The 18,535-nt window shown below is 46.4% G+C and overlaps 1 protein-coding gene across 2 annotated transcripts in view; it reads right to left on the reverse strand.

The window, feature by feature from the left end:
- ARID4B (AT-rich interaction domain 4B) overlaps positions 1-18,535 on the reverse strand; it is a 593,887-nt gene that overhangs the window by 230,557 nt on the left and 344,795 nt on the right. For both annotated transcript variants that reach the window (XM_073671468.1, XM_073671469.1), the window contains 3 exons: positions 9,740-9,812; positions 8,099-8,193; positions 7,203-7,300 (listed from right to left, as the gene is read on the reverse strand). In XM_073671468.1, coding sequence (XP_073527569.1) covers positions 7,203-7,300; positions 8,099-8,193; positions 9,740-9,812 — 266 coding nt within the window. The remainder of the gene's footprint in view (positions 1-7,202; positions 7,301-8,098; positions 8,194-9,739; positions 9,813-18,535) is intronic.

Here is an 18,535-nt window from a genome sequence, read left to right on the forward strand (position 1 = left end):
GAGTATTGTGTGTGGCCTCCACGTGCCTGTATGACCTCCCTACAACGCCTAGGCATGCTCCTGATGAGGCTGAGTATTGTGTGTGGCCTCCACGTGCCTGTATGACATCCCTACAACGCCTGGGCATGCTCCTGATGAGGCTCAGTATTGTGTGTGGCCTCCACGTGCCAATATGACCTCCCTACAACGCTTGGGCATGCTCCTGATGAGGCTGAGTATTGTGTGTGGCCTCCACGTGCCTGTATGACCTCCCTACAACGCCTGGGCATGCTCCTGATGAGGCTGAGTATTGTGTGTGGCCTCCACGTGCCTGTATGACCTCCCTACAACGCCTGGGCATGCTCCTGATGAGGCTGAGTATTGTGTGTGGCCTCCACGTGCCTGTATGACCTCCCTACAACGCCTGGGCATGCTCCTCATGAGGCTGAGTATTGTGTGTGGCCTCCACGTGCCTGTATGACCTCGGTACAACGCCTGGGCATGCTCCTGATGAGGCTGAGTTTTGTGTGTGGCCTCCACGTGCCTGTATGACCTCGGTACAACGCCTGGGCATGCTCCTGATGAGGCTGAGTATTGTGTGTGGCCTCCACGTGCCTGTATGATCTCCCTACAACGCCTGGGCATGCTCCTGATGAGGCTGAGTATTGTGTGTGGCCTCCACGTGCCTGTAAGACCTCCCTACAACGCCTGGGCATGCTCCTGATGAGGCTGAGTATTGTGTGTGGCCTCCACGTGCCTGTATGACCTCCCTACAATGCCTGGGCATGCTCCTGATGAGGCTCAGTATTGTGTGTGGCCTCCACGTGCCTGTATGACCTCCGTACAACGCCTGGGCATGCTCCTGATGAGGCTGAGTTTTGTGTGTGGCCTCCACGTGCCTGTATGATTTCCCTACAACGCCTGGGCATGCTCCTGATGAGGCTGAGTATTGTGTGTGGCCTCCACGTGCCTGTATGACCTCCCTACAACGCCTGGGCATGCTCCTGATGAGGCTGACTATTGTGTGTGGCCTCCACGTGCCTGTATGACCTCCCTACAACGCCTGGGCATGCTCCTGATGAGGCTCAGTATTGTGTGTGGCCTCCACGTGCCTGTATGATCTCCCTACATCGCCTGGACATGCTCCTGATGAGGCTGAGTATTGTGTGTGGCCTCCACGTGCCTGTATGACCTCCCTACAACGCCTGGGCATGCTCCTGATGAGGCTCAGTATTGTGTGTGGCCTCCACGTGCCTGTATGACCTCCCTACAACGCCTGGGCATGCTCCTGATGAGGCTGAGTATTGTGTGTGGCCTTCACGTGCCTGTATTACCTCCCTACAACGCCTGGGCATGCTCCTGATGAGGCTCAGTATTGTGTGTGGCCTCCACGTGCCTGTATGACCTCCCTACAACGCCTGGGCATGCTCCTGATGAGGCTCAGTATTGTGTGTGGCCTCCACGTGCCTGTATGACCTCCCTACAACGCCTGGGCATGCTCCTGATGAGGCTGAGTATTGTGTGTGGCCTCCACGTGCCTGTATGACCTCCCTACAACGCCTGGGCATGCTCCTGATGAGGCTCAGTATTGTGTGTGGCCTCCACGTGCCTGTATGACCTCCCTACAACGCCTGGGCATGCTTCTGATGAGGCTGAGTATTGTGTGTGGCCTCCACGTGCCTGTATGATCTCCCTACAACGCCTGGGCATGCTCCTGATGAGGCTGAGTATTGTGTGTGGCCTCCACGTGCCTGTATGACCTCCCTACAACGCCTGGGCATGCTCCTGATGAGGCTGAGTATTGTGTGTGGCCTCCACGTGCCTGTATGACCTCCCTACAACGCCTGCGCATGCTCCTGATGAGGCTGAGTATTGTGTGTGGCCTCCACGTGCCTGTATGACCTCCCTACAACGCCTGGGCATGCTCCTGATGAGGCTCAGTGTTGTGTGTGGCCTCCACGTGCCTGTATGACCTCCCTACAACGCCTGGGCATGCTCCTGATGAGGCTGAGTATTGTGTGTGGCCTCCACGTGCCTGTATGACCTCCCTACAACGCCTGGGCATGCTCCTGATGAGGCTCAGTATTGTGTGTGGCCTCCACGTGCCTGTATGACCTCCGTACAACGCCTGGGCATGCTCCTGATGAGGCTGAGTTTTGTGTGTGGCCTCCACGTGCCTGTATCATCTCCCTACAACGCCTGGGCATGCTCCTGATGAGGCTGAGTATTGTGTGTGGCCTCCACGTGCCTGTATGACCTCCCTACAACGCCTGGGCATGCTCCTGATGAGGCTGAGTATTGTGTGTGGCCTCCACGTGCCTGTATGACATCCCTACAACGCCTAGGCATGCTCCTGATGAGGCTGAGTATTGTGTGTGGCCTCCACGTGCCTGTATGACCTCCCTACAACGCCTGGGCATGCTCCTGATGAGGCTGAGTATTGTGTGTGGCCTCCACGTGCCTGTATGACCTCCCTACAACGCCTAGGCATGCTCCTGATGAGGCTGAGTATTGTGTGTGGCCTCCACGTGCCTGTATGACATCCCTACAACGCCTGGGCATGCTCCTGATGAGGCTCAGTATTGTGTGTGGCCTCCACGTGCCAATATGACCTCCCTACAACGCTTGGGCATGCTCCTGATGAGGCTGAGTATTGTGTGTGGCCTCCACGTGCCTGTATGACCTCCCTACAACGCCTGGGCATGCTCCTGATGAGGCTGAGTATTGTGTGTGGCCTCCACGTGCCTGTATGACCTCCCTACAACGCCTGGGCATGCTCCTGATGAGGCTGAGTATTGTGTGTGGCCTCCACGTGCCTGTATGACCTCCCTACAATGTCTGGGCATGCTCCTGATGAGGCTGAATATTGTGTGTGGCCTCCACGTGCCTGTATGACCTCCCTACAACGCCTGGGCATGCTCCTGATGAGGCTGAGTATTGTGTGTGGCCTCCAAGTGCCTGTATGACCTCTCTACAACGCCTGGGGATGCTCCTGATGAGGTTGCGGATGGTCTCCTGTGGGATCTCCTTCCAGACCTGGACTAAAGCATCTGCCAACTCCTGGACAGTCTGTGGTGCAACGTGACGTTGGTGGATGGAGCGAGACATGATGTCCCAGATGTGCTCAATCGGATTCAGGTCTGGGGAACGGGCGGGCCAGTCCATAGCTTCAATGCCTTCATCTTGCAAGAACTGCTGACACACTTCAGCCACATGAGGCCCAGCATTTTCATGCATCAGAAGCAAGGTCGGACTGCGGACCAGAGAAACCTCCGATGGGCCCGGGTCCTCGGCGGGCCCCCCGAGCAGGAAACACGGGGGCCCGCTGGTTAACATGGCAGCCGGTGCACCTGCACCGGGGCCCGGAGGTGCAGGGGAGCCACTGCAGTGTGGCTGATAATGAGGGCAATCTGGCCTGCTTCTCCCAGGGGGGCCCGTGGCCAGATTGCCCGCCCTGTGTGTGCGGCAGGCAGGGAGCGATCCCTCCAGCTCCGCTGCTGACAGGAGGAAAATGGCAGCGGAGCGAAGGGATCCGTCCTCTACTTCCTGCATGGAGCTTTCTCCCTGATACAGGCACGTGCGGTTTCATGACGTCATCATGCAGCGGGGGCCTCTGTCAGGGAGAAAGTTGCCGGCAATGGGGAACGAGGAGAGAGGCAAGTGTTTTTTTTTTTTTTTTTTTAAACTAATACACTGGGGATGAGGAAGAGCAATAATGGAGGAGGTGGGGGAGATATGGCATGGCAATGATAATGGAAGAGATGGGGGGAGATATGGCATGGCAATGATAATGGAGGAGGTGGGGGAGATATGGCATGGCAATGATAATGGAAGAGGTGGGGGGAGATATGGCATGGCAATGATAATGGAAGAGGTGGGGGGAGATATAGCAATGATGATGGGGGAGATATGGCATGGCAATGATGATGCAGGAGGTGGGGGGAGAGATGGCATGCCAATGATGATGGAGGAGGTGGGGGGAGATATAGCAATGATGATGGGGGGAGATATGGCATGGCAATGATGATGGAGGAGGTGGGGGGAGAGATGGCATGGCAATGATGATGGAGGAGGTGGGGGGAGATATAGCAATGATGATGGGGGGAGATATGGCATGGCAATGATGATGGAGGAGGTGGGGGGAGAGATGGCATGGCAATGATGATGGAGGAGAGGGAGATATGGCATGGCAATGATGATGGAGGAGGTGGGGGGAGATATGGCATGGCAATGATCATGGAGGAGGTGGGGGGAGATATAGCAATGATGATGGGGGGAGATATGGCATGGCAATGATGATGGAGGAGGTGGGGGGAGAGATGGCATGGCAATGATGATGGAGGAGGTGGGGGGAGATATAGCAATGATGATGGGGGGAGATATGGCATGGCAATGATGATGGAGGAGGTGGGGGGAGAGATGGCATGGCAATGATGATGGAGGAGAGGGAGATATGGCATGGCAATGATGATGGAGGAGGTGGGGGGAGATATGGCATGGCAATGATGATGGAGGAGGTGGTGGAGATATAACAATGATGATGGAGGAGGTGGGGGGAGTTATGGCAATTATGATGGAGGAGGTGGGGGGGATAAAGCAATGATGATGGAGGAGGTGAGGGGAGACATGGCAATGGTGATGGAGGTGGGGAAGACATGGCAATGATGGAGAAGGTGGGGGAGATATGACAATGATGGAGAAGGTGGGGAAGAGCAATGATAGGGATGGGGAAAGCAATGATGGAGGAGGTGGGGGGAGAGCAATGATGGGGAGGGGGAGAGCAATGATGGGGATGGGGAGAGCAATGATGGCAAATTATTTTGGTGCTATATGCTGCTAATATCTGGTCTGGTCATGGTGTGGCAGTATTTCTCACTAGTATGTGGTATGTTTTGGTCACTATGTGGTGGTAATATGTGGTCTAGTCATGGTGTGGAGGTATTTCTCCCTTGTATGTGGTACTATTGGTGTTGGTATAGTGGATTGTGTTGTGTATGGCGGTCACTTGTGCTCTCTGATATTAAATAGGAGAAGATTCTTTATTTCCATTAGTGATTAAATACTTGGAACAAGATGCACTTACAGGGGTTCTCCGGGGAAAACAAGTAATCACCTCTCCACAGGATAAGTGATAAATTATTGATTAGTGGGGGTCTGAACGCTGGGACCTGCACCGATTGATAGAATGTGGAGTTTTTATCCTCATTAGACTGGAGCTCATGTGCGACTTGACCACTGATCCATTCATTCCCTCAGTGGCTGTTCTTGTTTTTTCTGGAAGCCCCAAAGAGAATGAATGAGGCTGCGGTCAGACATCTCACCTGCTGCTGCATTTTAAAAAGGGGATAAGTGTCCTGACAGAGATAAAACTTCCCCATTCTTCCGATAGGTGCGTTTTACAATGTTTGGACCCAAATGATCAATAAGTTATCACCTATCCTGTAGAGCCCATGGATCGGTGATAACTTGTTTTAACCAAAGAAGCATTTTAATTCAAACAACAGTAATTGTACATCCCAGTTATAGTATGTGTACAGTAAATGTGCAGGAGCCGCCTGTGATTTACAGTCGACGCTCCACTATAACAGGGATACTGGCTAACAGGTATTTGCATACAGCTGTAGGGTGGGCCCCGAGGACCAATACCTCCTGTGGACCCCAGACACCCCAATCCGACACTGATCAGAAGGAACCCAGGGTCCACTGAACCTGCATATGGTCTCACAATGGATCTGTGGATCTCATCCCGGTACTTTGTCAGTCAGGGTACCTCTGGCTAGCACATGTTGGGGTGTGCGGCCCTTGAAAGAAATTCCTCCCCACATTATTACTGAACCACTGCCAGACCGGTCATGCTGGAGGATGTTGCAGGCAGCAGATCGCGCTCCACGGCGTCTCCAGACTCTTTCACGTGCTCAGAGTGAACCTGCTCTCATCCATGAAGAGCATAGGGCGCCAATGTTGAATCTGCTAATCTTGGTGTTCCTCTGGCAAATGCCAATCGTCCTGCACGGTGTTTGGTTGCAAGCACAACACCCACTTGTGGACGTCGAGCCCTCATACCACCCTTATGGAGTCTTTTTCTGACAATTTGAGCAGACACATGGATTTTAGTGGCCTGATGGAGGTCATTTTGCAGCGCTCTGACACTGCTCCTCCTTGCACACAGGAGGAGGCAGCGGTCCTGCTACTGGGTTGTTGCCCTCCTACGGCCCCCTCCACGTCTCCTGATGTACTGGCCTGTCTCCTGGTATCTGCTCCATGCTCTGGACACTGTGCTGACAGACACAGCAAACCTTCTTGCCACAACTCGCACTGATGTGCCCTCCTGGATGAGCTGCACTACCTGAGCAACTTCTGTGGGTTGTACTGTAGACACCGCCTCATGCTACTGTACCTCTAGGGGTGAGAGCAATGACAAAATGCAAAAGTGACCAAAAGAGCCAAAAAGCATGAGAACAGAGAAATGGTCTGTGGTCACCACCTGCAGAACCGCTCCTATATAGGGGGTATCTTGCTAATTGCCTATCATTTATACCAGTTGTCTGTTCCATTTGCACAACAGCAGGAGAAACTGATTCACAATCAGTGTTGCTTCATAACTGGACAGGTTGATTTCACAGAAGTAAAATCTTGGAGTTACATTGTGTTGTTTAAGTGCCCCCTTTATTTTTTTGATAAGTATATCAGAGAATGTATGAATCTGTATTTTACCCCTTCCCAACATCCACCGCACATGTATTGCGCACGTTGTGTATGGGGTATGGAGTGGGCTCAGGAGCTGGGCCCACTCCATACACAGCAGGTAGCAACTGTGTTATACAGCCAGCATCTACCTCTAGCAGCAGCTGCTTAACCATTTAATGCTGTTATTATCTCACAAATGCATTTAAGTGGACCATTTCCAGTGGTGCGCCGTTTCTGGTACACATTGTACTGATAGCTTTGGGGAATTTAGATTCCTTGCCAATTCCCTACAGGCACATTTTCCCATTATTATGGTAACTATATCTGGGTCTCTATGACAACAAACACTTGCAATGTAAATGTTTGTTTTCCTTATTTTTATAGTAATGTGGTTTCATAAATTACTCTCAGATATGTTTCAATTCTGTACATGTTTTACAGTATTATCACCAAAAAAAAACAGAAATGAAAAGTATATACCCAATGCATAGTCAGCGGTGAGCACTTTGTACAATATAACACTTTCTTATACTTACTTTTTGTAAGCACACTTCACATTATAGCCAGCGGCTGAATTCAGAACAGGAATCCCAAGGTCTTGATAAACTTGTTTCCAAACTGCTCCACTTTCAATCTTTAATTTCAAGACACAAAATACGAGTAAGACTAAGTGTAATATGATTTTAACAAATTACCATATTTTTGCTTTATAAGACTCACTTTTTTTCCCCATAGATTTGGGGGGAAAATAGGGGTGCGTCCTACAAAGCGAAATCGTCTTACCGGCTGTGCTAGAGCAGGGTCGCTGCTGGCGAGGCAGGACGGGGGGGTTCAAAGACGAGAGATGAGTGCGGGCCCCATGCTGTCTGCCACATTCTGCTGGATGTGTTCAGTGGTGCGGGGGCTCCGCCAACATTTTATAGAAGCTGGAGCCCCTGCACGGTGTCGGTCTCCGGGAAAATGTCCGTCGGAGGCAGCGCATGCTCAGATTGAGATCTCAGCACAGAGATTTCGCCATTTTCCCAGAGTCCACTGCATAGGAGAGTATGGAAGGTGAAGGGCTTTGGCTTCCACAAAATGTTGTAGGAGCCCCTGCATCACCGAACACCTCCAGCAGAACATGGCAGACAGCATGGGGCCCGCACCCATCTCCCGACTCTCGCCTAAGAACAACCCCTCCTGCCTCAGCCGGCGGCAACCCTCTACCAACGCCGCCCCCCCCCCTACAGGTAAGCAGATTATAACATGCACCGGTTTATTAAAAAACATTTTTTCCTATTTTCCTCCCCAAAACTTGGGGTGCGTCTTATAATCCGCAAAATACAGTAACTTTAAAAACACAGTTATGTTATGGAAAAAAAAAAATAAAAAATGTCATAAAACATTTACACAAATAATATATAGTACAAAACTCAGAATGATAAATACTTACATTACTAAATCCTCCAAGTTTATGAACAAGACGGAATAATTTGAAAAGATTCAAGTTCCGGTACCCTAGCACAGGTCTCTTGTTAATGGGGGTTCCTGGGGAAAAAAATGAAGGAAAACATACATTCCTGGCAGAAAGCTGTTTAACCCTGCTTGGCATCACTGATTATAGTGCTGCTGACGGACAGGGCTCTCCGAATGAGCCACCCACATACCCATTTCAGGGGGTTCTTTTTTTAAAAAACAAAACCTACTGCTCACCCCAGTACACTAAGCACATGGCCTAAAACTACTGTCTAAAAGGGCAATAAGAGACAAAATACACCTAATGTCTTTATAATTTTCAAACACTAAAGTTAATATGAAAAATGGAAATAAAATAAGTTAAAACATAAAAAATGTGGTTTGCTAAAGAAAGCAAACTAAACACCTCCAAAAATTCTTTAGAAAGGTGTATTCCTATATATATGTGGCAGCCAGAGATGGCTGGGATTAAAGACTCAGCCAAGAGGGGTGTGCTACACTGTTTATGTAACTCCCACCAAAGTTACAGAAATAGTATATTTTGCTATGAATTAATTTTGGTATCTACTTGGCTTGTGATAATGACCATGTCTACTTGTCAGCTTCCCATCCTGACCTCTGCTGGGTTACCGCTTACAATTAGGCCCTATTCACACTGACCTATAGTCTAATTGGTCCATAAGATCCACACAAATCATTTATAAAAACGGATCCGTGTCTCTGGTTCGTGAGACTCAGAGCACGTCCTATTCTCACCTATGAGGATGAAAGACGAGAGACATACTTTCTACCTAAGTGTTCCATCCTTTAAGTAGGGAACAGATAAGGTGTGAGGTGGTTGTGCATATACAGAGCTCAGTATAAAATGAGTACACCGCAACAGATTTGTCAAAAAACCTTGAGTGCCCAAAGCCTTGTAGTTTTAGGTACGACAACCAATTTAAATTTCTGGCACAAAGCAAGCAAACAAACAGCAGGTGTAAACTTAGACAGATTAAAGATGAGCCAGACGTATCAGTCATGAACTATTGTGATCAATTTGCCATATTTTAATCAGGTCTACTCTAAATTTGAACTAAGGATGAAACAGTATTGCTAAGTATGCCTCAATGTTCTAATATTTACCCTTTCCCCACACGCTTTCCCATTCCTTGGATGAATATAAGAGTTTGTCCATTATTTTTTCTTAAAGATAGCTCATCAATGTCTGATTGGTCAGAGTCCGACACCTGACGATCAGCCGTTATCAGTGGCGGCGGCCAACAGCCGAAACTGCTTGATTGCGGAGCAGCTCCATCTTCTGATAATGGCTGCAGCAGGGTACTACACATCCGCCTCTTATTGATGAAAATAAAAAGTAGTGGACAACATCTTCAATGGACATGTCTTTTTTCAACCCTACTAAATACCGTAAGTATCTGTGTGTGGGAAGGCAAAGATTATTCTACAAATGTATTAAGTCAGTTGTAATAAGATAAAGACATTTATTAATGATGGGATTGCTGGGACTTGGGTTTTACAATTACATTTTAGTGTTTATACTGTTTCATGTAGTTCATATCATTGGATCAAAGCATGGACTCCTGCTCAAACACCAAAGACTACATAACATTCTCACCTCTGTCTTCCATAAATTTATAAAGTTGCTGTAAAAAGTTCTCATTTTCATCAGGAAATGGTTCCACTTCATCCTACCACCAATACATATATTTAAAAATATGTCCTGCTTTTATAGCACCAACATATTCCACAGCAATGTATACAATTTATTATTACAACATTTGTATAATATTCACATGATCAGAGGTGACCAGCTTAAATGAGATTCAGTTCAGTTTACAGATAAGATGATTCTGGAGCCTAATTATTAGCCTAAGGCTAGATCAGGGGCTCCCTCCTGGCCAGGTGATGATCTAATTCTCACCCCTCCACGTTCCCCTGTGATATAAGCCGGTACCTCTGTTGATTCTTATGATGTGGCAATTATACACACTAGTGAGTAATATAAATGCCAGCGGTCTGCCGGTCGTGCTAAATATCTACTAGGGTCCATACGTTGTGCTCGCTCTGAGGGGTGCGATGGCCTGTTTGCACGTTATATTTCACTTTGTATTGTGATGGATAATATATACTGTGATATTATATGACTTTGATGATCAGATTTTTATCATGTATTAAATAAAAATTTGTTTTATGCCATTTATACTCTACATCTCTCCTGTTATACATAGATCAGTAATATGAAAGAACATTTGCACTGACAGCCATTATCAACCATGTAGTCACATCAGCTTATTGTAAATCTAAAAATGTATAGTGGTGACCAAAAGTTTTGCATTTTTTTAAAAGTGTGATTACTTCTGTCTGGTTGTTGGGATGCCATTTTCCTGGTGATGAAGTTGTCATCATGCAAGACCTTTATTTTAACCAAAATGCTTTTGAATATAGGTATGGTCATTTAATTAAAGATAACTGACTGCCAAAAGTTTGGCACAGGGGCGTACATAGAAACCATGGGGTCCCATAGCAAAAGTCCTAATTGGGCCCCCCCTTCCCTATCGTTGTAGTAGGCAGGGTCACGGCGCACTGGAGGAGTCACAGAATGGCATGCCTCATAAATTTAAAGATGGAGATGGACATGTATTGCTGCACATACAGAATAATTTTGCTCCTATTGAAGCCAATAACTGTTCTCTCCCACTACAATATCCCTTTTATGGCCCCACAGAGTATGATGCCTCCAAAAATGTATCGAACACATTGCATGACACCCCCACGCACAGTGAATTCCCCCACACGCACAATATAACTCGTGTTCCCAAAACAGTATGATGTCCCCACAGTAAATATGTCCACACAATATGAGACCCCCCATATCACCTCGCACAGTATAATGGTCCCATCAGTACAATTCCCCCACACCCAGTATGAACGCTCCCACAATGGTCCCCACGACCAGAGTATGATGGCCCCTATAAGTACTGACTGATAAAAGAAAGGAAAATACTACTTTCCTAGACATGTTCCCCTGGTGCGCAGCTCTGCTCTGTGCTGCTTGAGGATGTCATGGGCGCGCTGATGGGCGCATGGAATGACGCGCTCCCTGCTGGCGCATGTTAAATCCTGCTGTCAGAGATTAACAAGTGGGATTTAACAGGTTAACACCCGTGGCTGTTTAAGGCACATGATGGCTGATTACATCAGCGGTCATGTGCGGGGATAGATGCGGGCTCAGCGTGCAAGCCAGCATCAGCGGCAGGGGCACTACATATGACGTAAAAATACATAATATATCATGAAGGGGTTAAAGGGAACCTTACAGCTGATAGTACCCATGATCCACAGTCCGCATGTATCAGGCACTGGCTGCAATATCTCAGCCAGGGATGTTGGACTCAAAAACGCTGCGGCATTTAAGAGAAAAACCTATTTTAGAAGCCGCCGGGGTAAGATCCACATGGGAGACTAGTCCGACAGAGGTGTCTCTGGTGCTTCTCCCGCCTGCTACAAGTGTCTGGCACGTCTCAGCCTATATGCGCACTAAGGGCTCTTTCACACGTCAGTGACTCCAGTACCTGTGGTGTCAGTTTTCACACGTACTGGAGACACATGCACATGCAGACTCATTCAAATGAATGGGTCTGTGCACGTCAGTGTGTTTCCATGGACCGTGTGTCCGTATGCAAAACACGCTGACATGTCCGTTTTTTAGCAGCTGCACAGGCCGCAAAACGTCCCACAATGATGACATCCAAGCGACACGTACCGGCGCCCGTGTGCCGCATCAGGATCACACGTACTGGCGCCTGGGAATCAGTGGTACAGCTAGTGCTGTTCTCAAGTGCTGGGTACTGAAAGAGTCTGTCATCTTTGTCTCCTGCTTGCACTGCGATCAGCACCAACAGGGGACAATGTTGAGAGTAGTATTCTCCTCCCGCTGTGTCCAACTGTAAAAATAAGAATAAAATAAAAAAAGTCATTATATTCACCTGTCCGAAGATGAAATAGTGTCCCGCGCTGTAATCCAACTGACGACACACGCTGAGGAGCAGAGAATGACTCGCTGCAGCGAGTGGTGTCCTGTCACTCACCGAGATCAGCACAGTCCTGGAAATATCAAGACGTGTGAAACCGGCCCTATGCATAGAGCGGTCAGTCACTGTCCTGTTGGCAGCTGGGGAGAAGCCACCAGTGACCCGCCTGTACAACTAGTCTACAGTGCGGCTCCATCCCTGGCTGCTAATAAAGTATATTTTTCTCTGAAATCGCTGCATTTCAGTCATACATTCCTGGGTGGGACACTGCAGTCGGTGCTGGATACATGGGGCCCAAAGTTTAGCCGTATGTACCAGGCTTATTTTAAATGTATTTATTCACCTATATGGTCAAATGTGGCCCTTCAGGCCCCCCACACGGTGCCTTTCTCAAACTTGTAATGGAGCTGAAATGCCGTATATGACATGTATACAGATACATAGACATGACACACATAGAAACATATTGGACATACGCACACACACACACACACACATATATATATACATATACACACACAAATATATATATTTGTGGTAGGTCGACTCGCTCGGCTGCTTCCGGAAGTAGACTCAGGAAAAGGGTTTTCTCTGCAGGCTTTATTACTGTATATGGCATAAAGCCATGCAACTCCAGCAAAAATAAACATGACCTTACTGGCAAAACAACAAAATAAAAGATAAAAGATAGCACAGTCCATATGTGTGTGTGCAGTTCGCTCACGCAGGTTATGTCCTGCCTTCAGCTCCTCTCTGAGCTATGGCTGTCCAGTCTGGAGACCTTGCCTCTCCAAATACAACACAGAGTAAAAAAAAACAGGATTGAACATTTAAAGCTTGCTCAGCCACACCCTGAGATGGAGGTATGGGGAATGACTTCCCTCCCATCTCTACGTCATTCCCATAAAACCACACCCTTTAAAAGAGGTAACCCCCAGCATATAACATGCTGTCATAAATTCAGTAGGTTTCAGTTCACACAGGAAAGCATTCTGAGTGACACATACCTCCCCTCGCATATACAGTGGGGGAAAAAAAGTATTTAGTCAGCCACCAATTGTGCAAGTTCTCCCACTTAAAAAGATGAGAGAGGCCTGTAATTGACATCATAGGTCGACCTCAACTATGAGAGACAAAATGAGAAAACAAATCCTGAAAATCACATGGTCTGATTTGGAAATGATGTACAATACAAAGTTATATTGTGGTACCGTGTTAGCCAGAAAAATCGATGTAAATACTCGTATGACAAAAATGACAAAAGTATTCTTGGGGTGATACCTTTATTGGCTAACCAGAAAATATTTTCAGGATTTTTTTTCTCATTTTGTCTCTCATAGTTGAGGTGTGATGTCAATTACAGGAGTCTCTCATCTTTTTAAGTGGGAGAACTTGCACAATTGGTGGCTGACTATATATATATATTGGTGGCTGACTATATATATATATATATATATATATATATATATATATATATATATATATATATATATATACACACACATATATATATACACATACATACACACACACACACGTGTATATGTGTGGGTGTGTATATGCGTATGCATATGTGTGTATATGCACATATATGTGTATGTGTGCATATGTGTATACATACACACACATATGCATATACACACATATGCACAAACACACATACACATATATGCACACACATATGCACAAATACACACACACATACAGTACAGACCAAAAGTTTGGACACACCTTCTCATTTAAAGATTTTTCTGTATTTTCATGACTATGAAAATTGTACATTCACACTGAAGGCAACAAAACTATGAATTAACACATGTGGAATTATACACTTAACAAAAAAGTGTGAAACAACTGAAAATATGTCTTATATTCTAGGTTCTTCAAAGTAGCCACCTTTTGCTTTGATGACTGCTTTGCACACTCTTGGCATTCTCTTGATGAGCTTCAAGAGGTAGTCACCAGAAATGGTTTTCACTTCACAGGTGTGCCCTGTCAGGTTTAATAAGTGAGATTTCTTGCCTTATAAATGGGGTTGGGACCATCAGTTGTGTTGTGCAGAAGTCAGGTGGATACACAGCTGATAGTCCTACTGAATAGACTGTTAGAATTTGTATTATGGCAAGAAAAAAGCAGCTAAGTAAAGAAAAATGAGTGGCCATCATTACTTTAAGAAATGAAGGTCAGTCAGTCCGAAAAATTGGGCTAACGTTGAAAGTGTCCCCAAGTGCAGTTGCAAAAACCATCAAGAGCTACAAAGAAACTGGCTCACATGAGGACCGCCCCAGGAAAGCAAGACCAAGAGTCACCTCTGCTTCTGAGGATAAGTTTATCCGAGTTACCAGCCTCAGAAATCGCAGGTTAACAGCAGCTCAGATTAGAGACCAGGTCAATGCCACACAGAGTTCTAGCAGCAGACACATCTCTACAACAACTGTTAAGAGGAGACTTTGTGCAGCAGGCCTTCATGGTAAAATAGCTGCTAGGAAACCACTGCTAAGGACAGGCAACAAGCAGAAGAGACAAGTTTTGGCTAAAGAACACAAGGAATGGACATTAGACCAGTGGAAATCTGTGCTTTAGTCTGATTAGTCCAAATTTGATATCTTTGGTTCCAACCACCGTGTCTTTGTGCGACGCAGAAAAGGTGAACGGATGGACTCTACATGCCTGGTTCCCACCGTGAAGCATGGAGGAGGAGGTGTGATGGTGTGGGGGTGCTTTGCTGGTGACACTGTTGGGGATTTATTCAAAATTGAAGGCATACTGAACCAGCATGGCTACCACAGCATCTTGCAGCATCATGCTATTCCATCCGGTTTGCGTTTAGTTGGACCATCATTTATTTTTCAACAGGACAATGACCCCAAACACACCTCCAGGCTGTGTAAGGGCTATTTGACCAAGAAGGAGAGTGATGGGGTGCTACGCCAGATGACCTGGCCTCCCCAGTCACCAGACCTGAACCCAATCGAGATGGTTTGGGGTGAGCTGGACCGCAGAGTGAAGGCAAAAGGGCCAACAAGTGCTAAGCATCTCTGGGGACTCCTTCAAGATTGTTGGAAGACCATTTCCGGTGACTACCTCTTGAAGCTCATCAAGAGAATGCCAAGAGTGTGCAAAGCAGTCATCAAAGCAAAAGGTGGCTACTTTGAAGAACCTAGAATATAAGACATATTTTCAGTGGTTTCACACTTTTTTGTTAAGTATATAATGCCACATGTGGTAATTCATAGTTTTGATGCCTTCAGTGTGAATGTACAATTTTCATAGTCATGAAAATACAGAAAAATCTTTAAATGAGAAGGTGTGTCCAAACTTTTGGTCTGTACTGTATATGCACACACATATGCACAAATACACACACACATTCATATATATATATACACACATACATATACAGATACACACACACACTTACCCTCTATGCAGATGATTGCACATGATGCATTTCTCTCTGGTGCAGCCTCCCATCCCCCAGGGCCCGACTGCAGAGCTCTCTCGCTTTAATTGCAGGGCTAAAGGCAGGAGGGAGTGAGCTACAGAGCTGGGCAGGCAGCTAGGAAAGCAGGGGCCATGTTGTAAGCAGCCACTTTGCTCTGCTCTGCTGGAGGCCGGAGCCTCCTCTCTTGCACTTACAGATTAGTGAATCATCCTCTGCGTGGTGGACATAGTGCAGCCAGAGGTGAAGAGGTGGGTCCTTCTCCCGACTCCGGGTCACCAAATCCTCTTGAGGTTCTGATCGAGCCTGGATGTTTTCAACTGTATCTGCATCCCAAGGATGCAGAGAAATTGTGATGGGGGGATGGAGAGGTCTGATGGACCCCATAGCAGCTGTGTGGGCTGCCGCTATGGACGGTACACCCCTGGTTTTGCATATACTATTTATTGATCACAACAGAGAGTAATTCATTGCTTACAATGCCATAACTTAGTATTCTGCAGCATAACCTCTTGTTTGAATTACTGCACCACACCGACGAAGCATTGAAGCCACTATGGTATTCAAGACACTGTGAGGGATCTTGCGCCATTCCATTTGCAAATATGCAAACAATTCATCTTTATTGTTATGGGTATGGGCCCCAACTGTTCATCCTAACCCTATTCTTGTACATAGTAGCATTCATATTTCCATGAACTCTATGCAGAGGGCCAATGGCAGATGCAGAAAAGCAGCCCCAAACCATGACATTGCCACCACCATGATTCACTGTAGGTGTTTGGTACCTTAGATCATTACGTTTTCCCAATCGGGCGGTATATATAGTGCTTGCCATCACTAACAACCAAATTGAACTTGGATCATCCGACGACTACACCTTAGACCAATCTGTATCTTTCCATTGGCTGTGCCCTTTGGCAAACGCAAGTCAGACCTTCCAGTTCTTTGCAGAGATGAAAGGCTTCTTGACTAGAACTCGTGCATTCAACCCGACTGCACTTAGCTGTCGCACCACAGTTTGGCGACTTACTTTGACCCCATATCCTTTGCACTTTTATGGACATCAGATACTGACTTTTTCTTAATAATGTGATCAACTCTGGAGGAAGTTTTCAGTGGTCGTCCACTTATAGGTTTGTCAGCTGTTCCATAACCTTCTTTTTCTCTCTTTAATATACCTGACACTTGACTCTGAGAACAGTTGAATTCCATAGCTATCTCTTTTTGGCTTTTGCCTGACTTCACTCTCAGAATAATAAGCGTCCTGACATCTGGTGATAAATTTGTCTTTGCCATGTTTTAACCTAAAAACACACATACACAAAATAATAAAGAATGTTAGGCAAAATTCGACTACCCATGACAAAATATGCGAAACATTTGGCCCAGCAAATGTTGAAAACTAACACATAAAAAGATAAAACAATGGCAAACACAATTTTTGTCCTTATAGTTGACAACCATTTGCTTCAGGTTCACTAAAATCACCAGGAAAATGGCATCACAACAACCAGACAGACACACTTTTAAAACAAAATGCAAAACTTTTGGTTGCCACTGAATACCAGGTAAAAGGAGTCTGTGGGAGCTCTGGTGAAGTGAATGCTACCAATCTGAATCAGGGAGTTCTAAAAATGCAATTTTGGGTGGGGGCCTAAGTGCATTGAATCCCTGGCCATGCCATAGGTGCACCAAAGCCCCCTCATTTGCATATGAATGAAGAGTTGATTTCTCAGTCACTAATACGCTAAAATATATAATTTTAGCATGATTTTTAGAGGGGTTAATTACCCTATCCAACTTTAAGAAGTTTATTTAGCATTTTTGATAAACTCCTTTTTAAAGAGAACCTATCATCAGGGTTTTATTCTCCAAACTAATGGCATGAAGATAAAGGTGCTTTCATGCTGATTAATTCCTTACCTTTCTTGTAGAAATCCATTTTGCTATTTTAGAAAAATCCATAGTTGAAATTGTGTGCTAATGAGTTGTAGGCGCAGTGGGTAGGCACTGGGCTTACAGCTCTCCCGCCTCTCCCTATTCCCCTCCGCCACTGGTGTCTGACTGACAGGTCACTCATGTTTCCGTGACTTGTGAATCAGTGATAGAAGGAGGCACCAGGCGGTGAAATGGGAAAGCAGGAGAGCTGTATCTGCAGTGCCAACCCACAGTGAAGGCATTTTCTTCAAGTAATGGCACTGGAAAAGATCTGTATCTCTCAACAAAACCATGATTTTTATGCGGGACAATGCTCAGCATATGCATCAAAGTGCTCCACTGCTTGTCTAGCCAATAATGGCCTTAAAGATGAAAGAATAATAACATGGTCCCTTACATGACCTAAACCTTATTGAAAAATGGTGGGCCCTTCTTAAACAGGAGATTAACTGTGAAGGAAAAGAGTACACCTCTCTGAACAGTGTCTGGGAAGTTGTGATTGGTGTTGCCTAAAATGTAGATCGTTAACAGATTAAGAAACCATCAGTCAGACTCCATGGATGGAAGGCTTATAAATGTTATTAAAAACATGGGTGTCTACATTGGTCAATGATAAGGTTTTGAAAAATGTCAGAAGAGAAGATTTTGGGTACTAACTGTAAAATCTCTCTCAGAGCCTTCATTGGGGTACACAGGAAATCATGGGCGTATGCTGCTGCCACTAGGAAAACCAAAAAGGCTAACTCCTCCCCAGCAGGCTACACCCACCGACTGGGAGAGGACTAACCAGTTTGTGAGAAAGCAGTAGGAAAGGAGAATACCCTATATTGAACCAACCATGGCGCAAACAAGGGCGGGTGCTGTCTCCCCCAATGAAGGTTCAGAGAAAGAGATTTTATAGTAAGTACCCAAAATCTTCTATTCTCTATCACTTCATTGGGGGACACCACAAACCATAGGACGTCCTAAAGCAGTCCCTAGGGTGGGAAGAAACAGC

Source organism: Phyllobates terribilis, unplaced genomic scaffold (assembly GCF_046119375.1).
Source record: "Phyllobates terribilis strain yellow unplaced genomic scaffold, ASM4611937v1 Scaffold_3__8_contigs__length_932513732, whole genome shotgun sequence".
In the NCBI taxonomy this organism is placed as follows: domain Eukaryota; kingdom Metazoa; phylum Chordata; class Amphibia; order Anura; family Dendrobatidae; genus Phyllobates; species Phyllobates terribilis.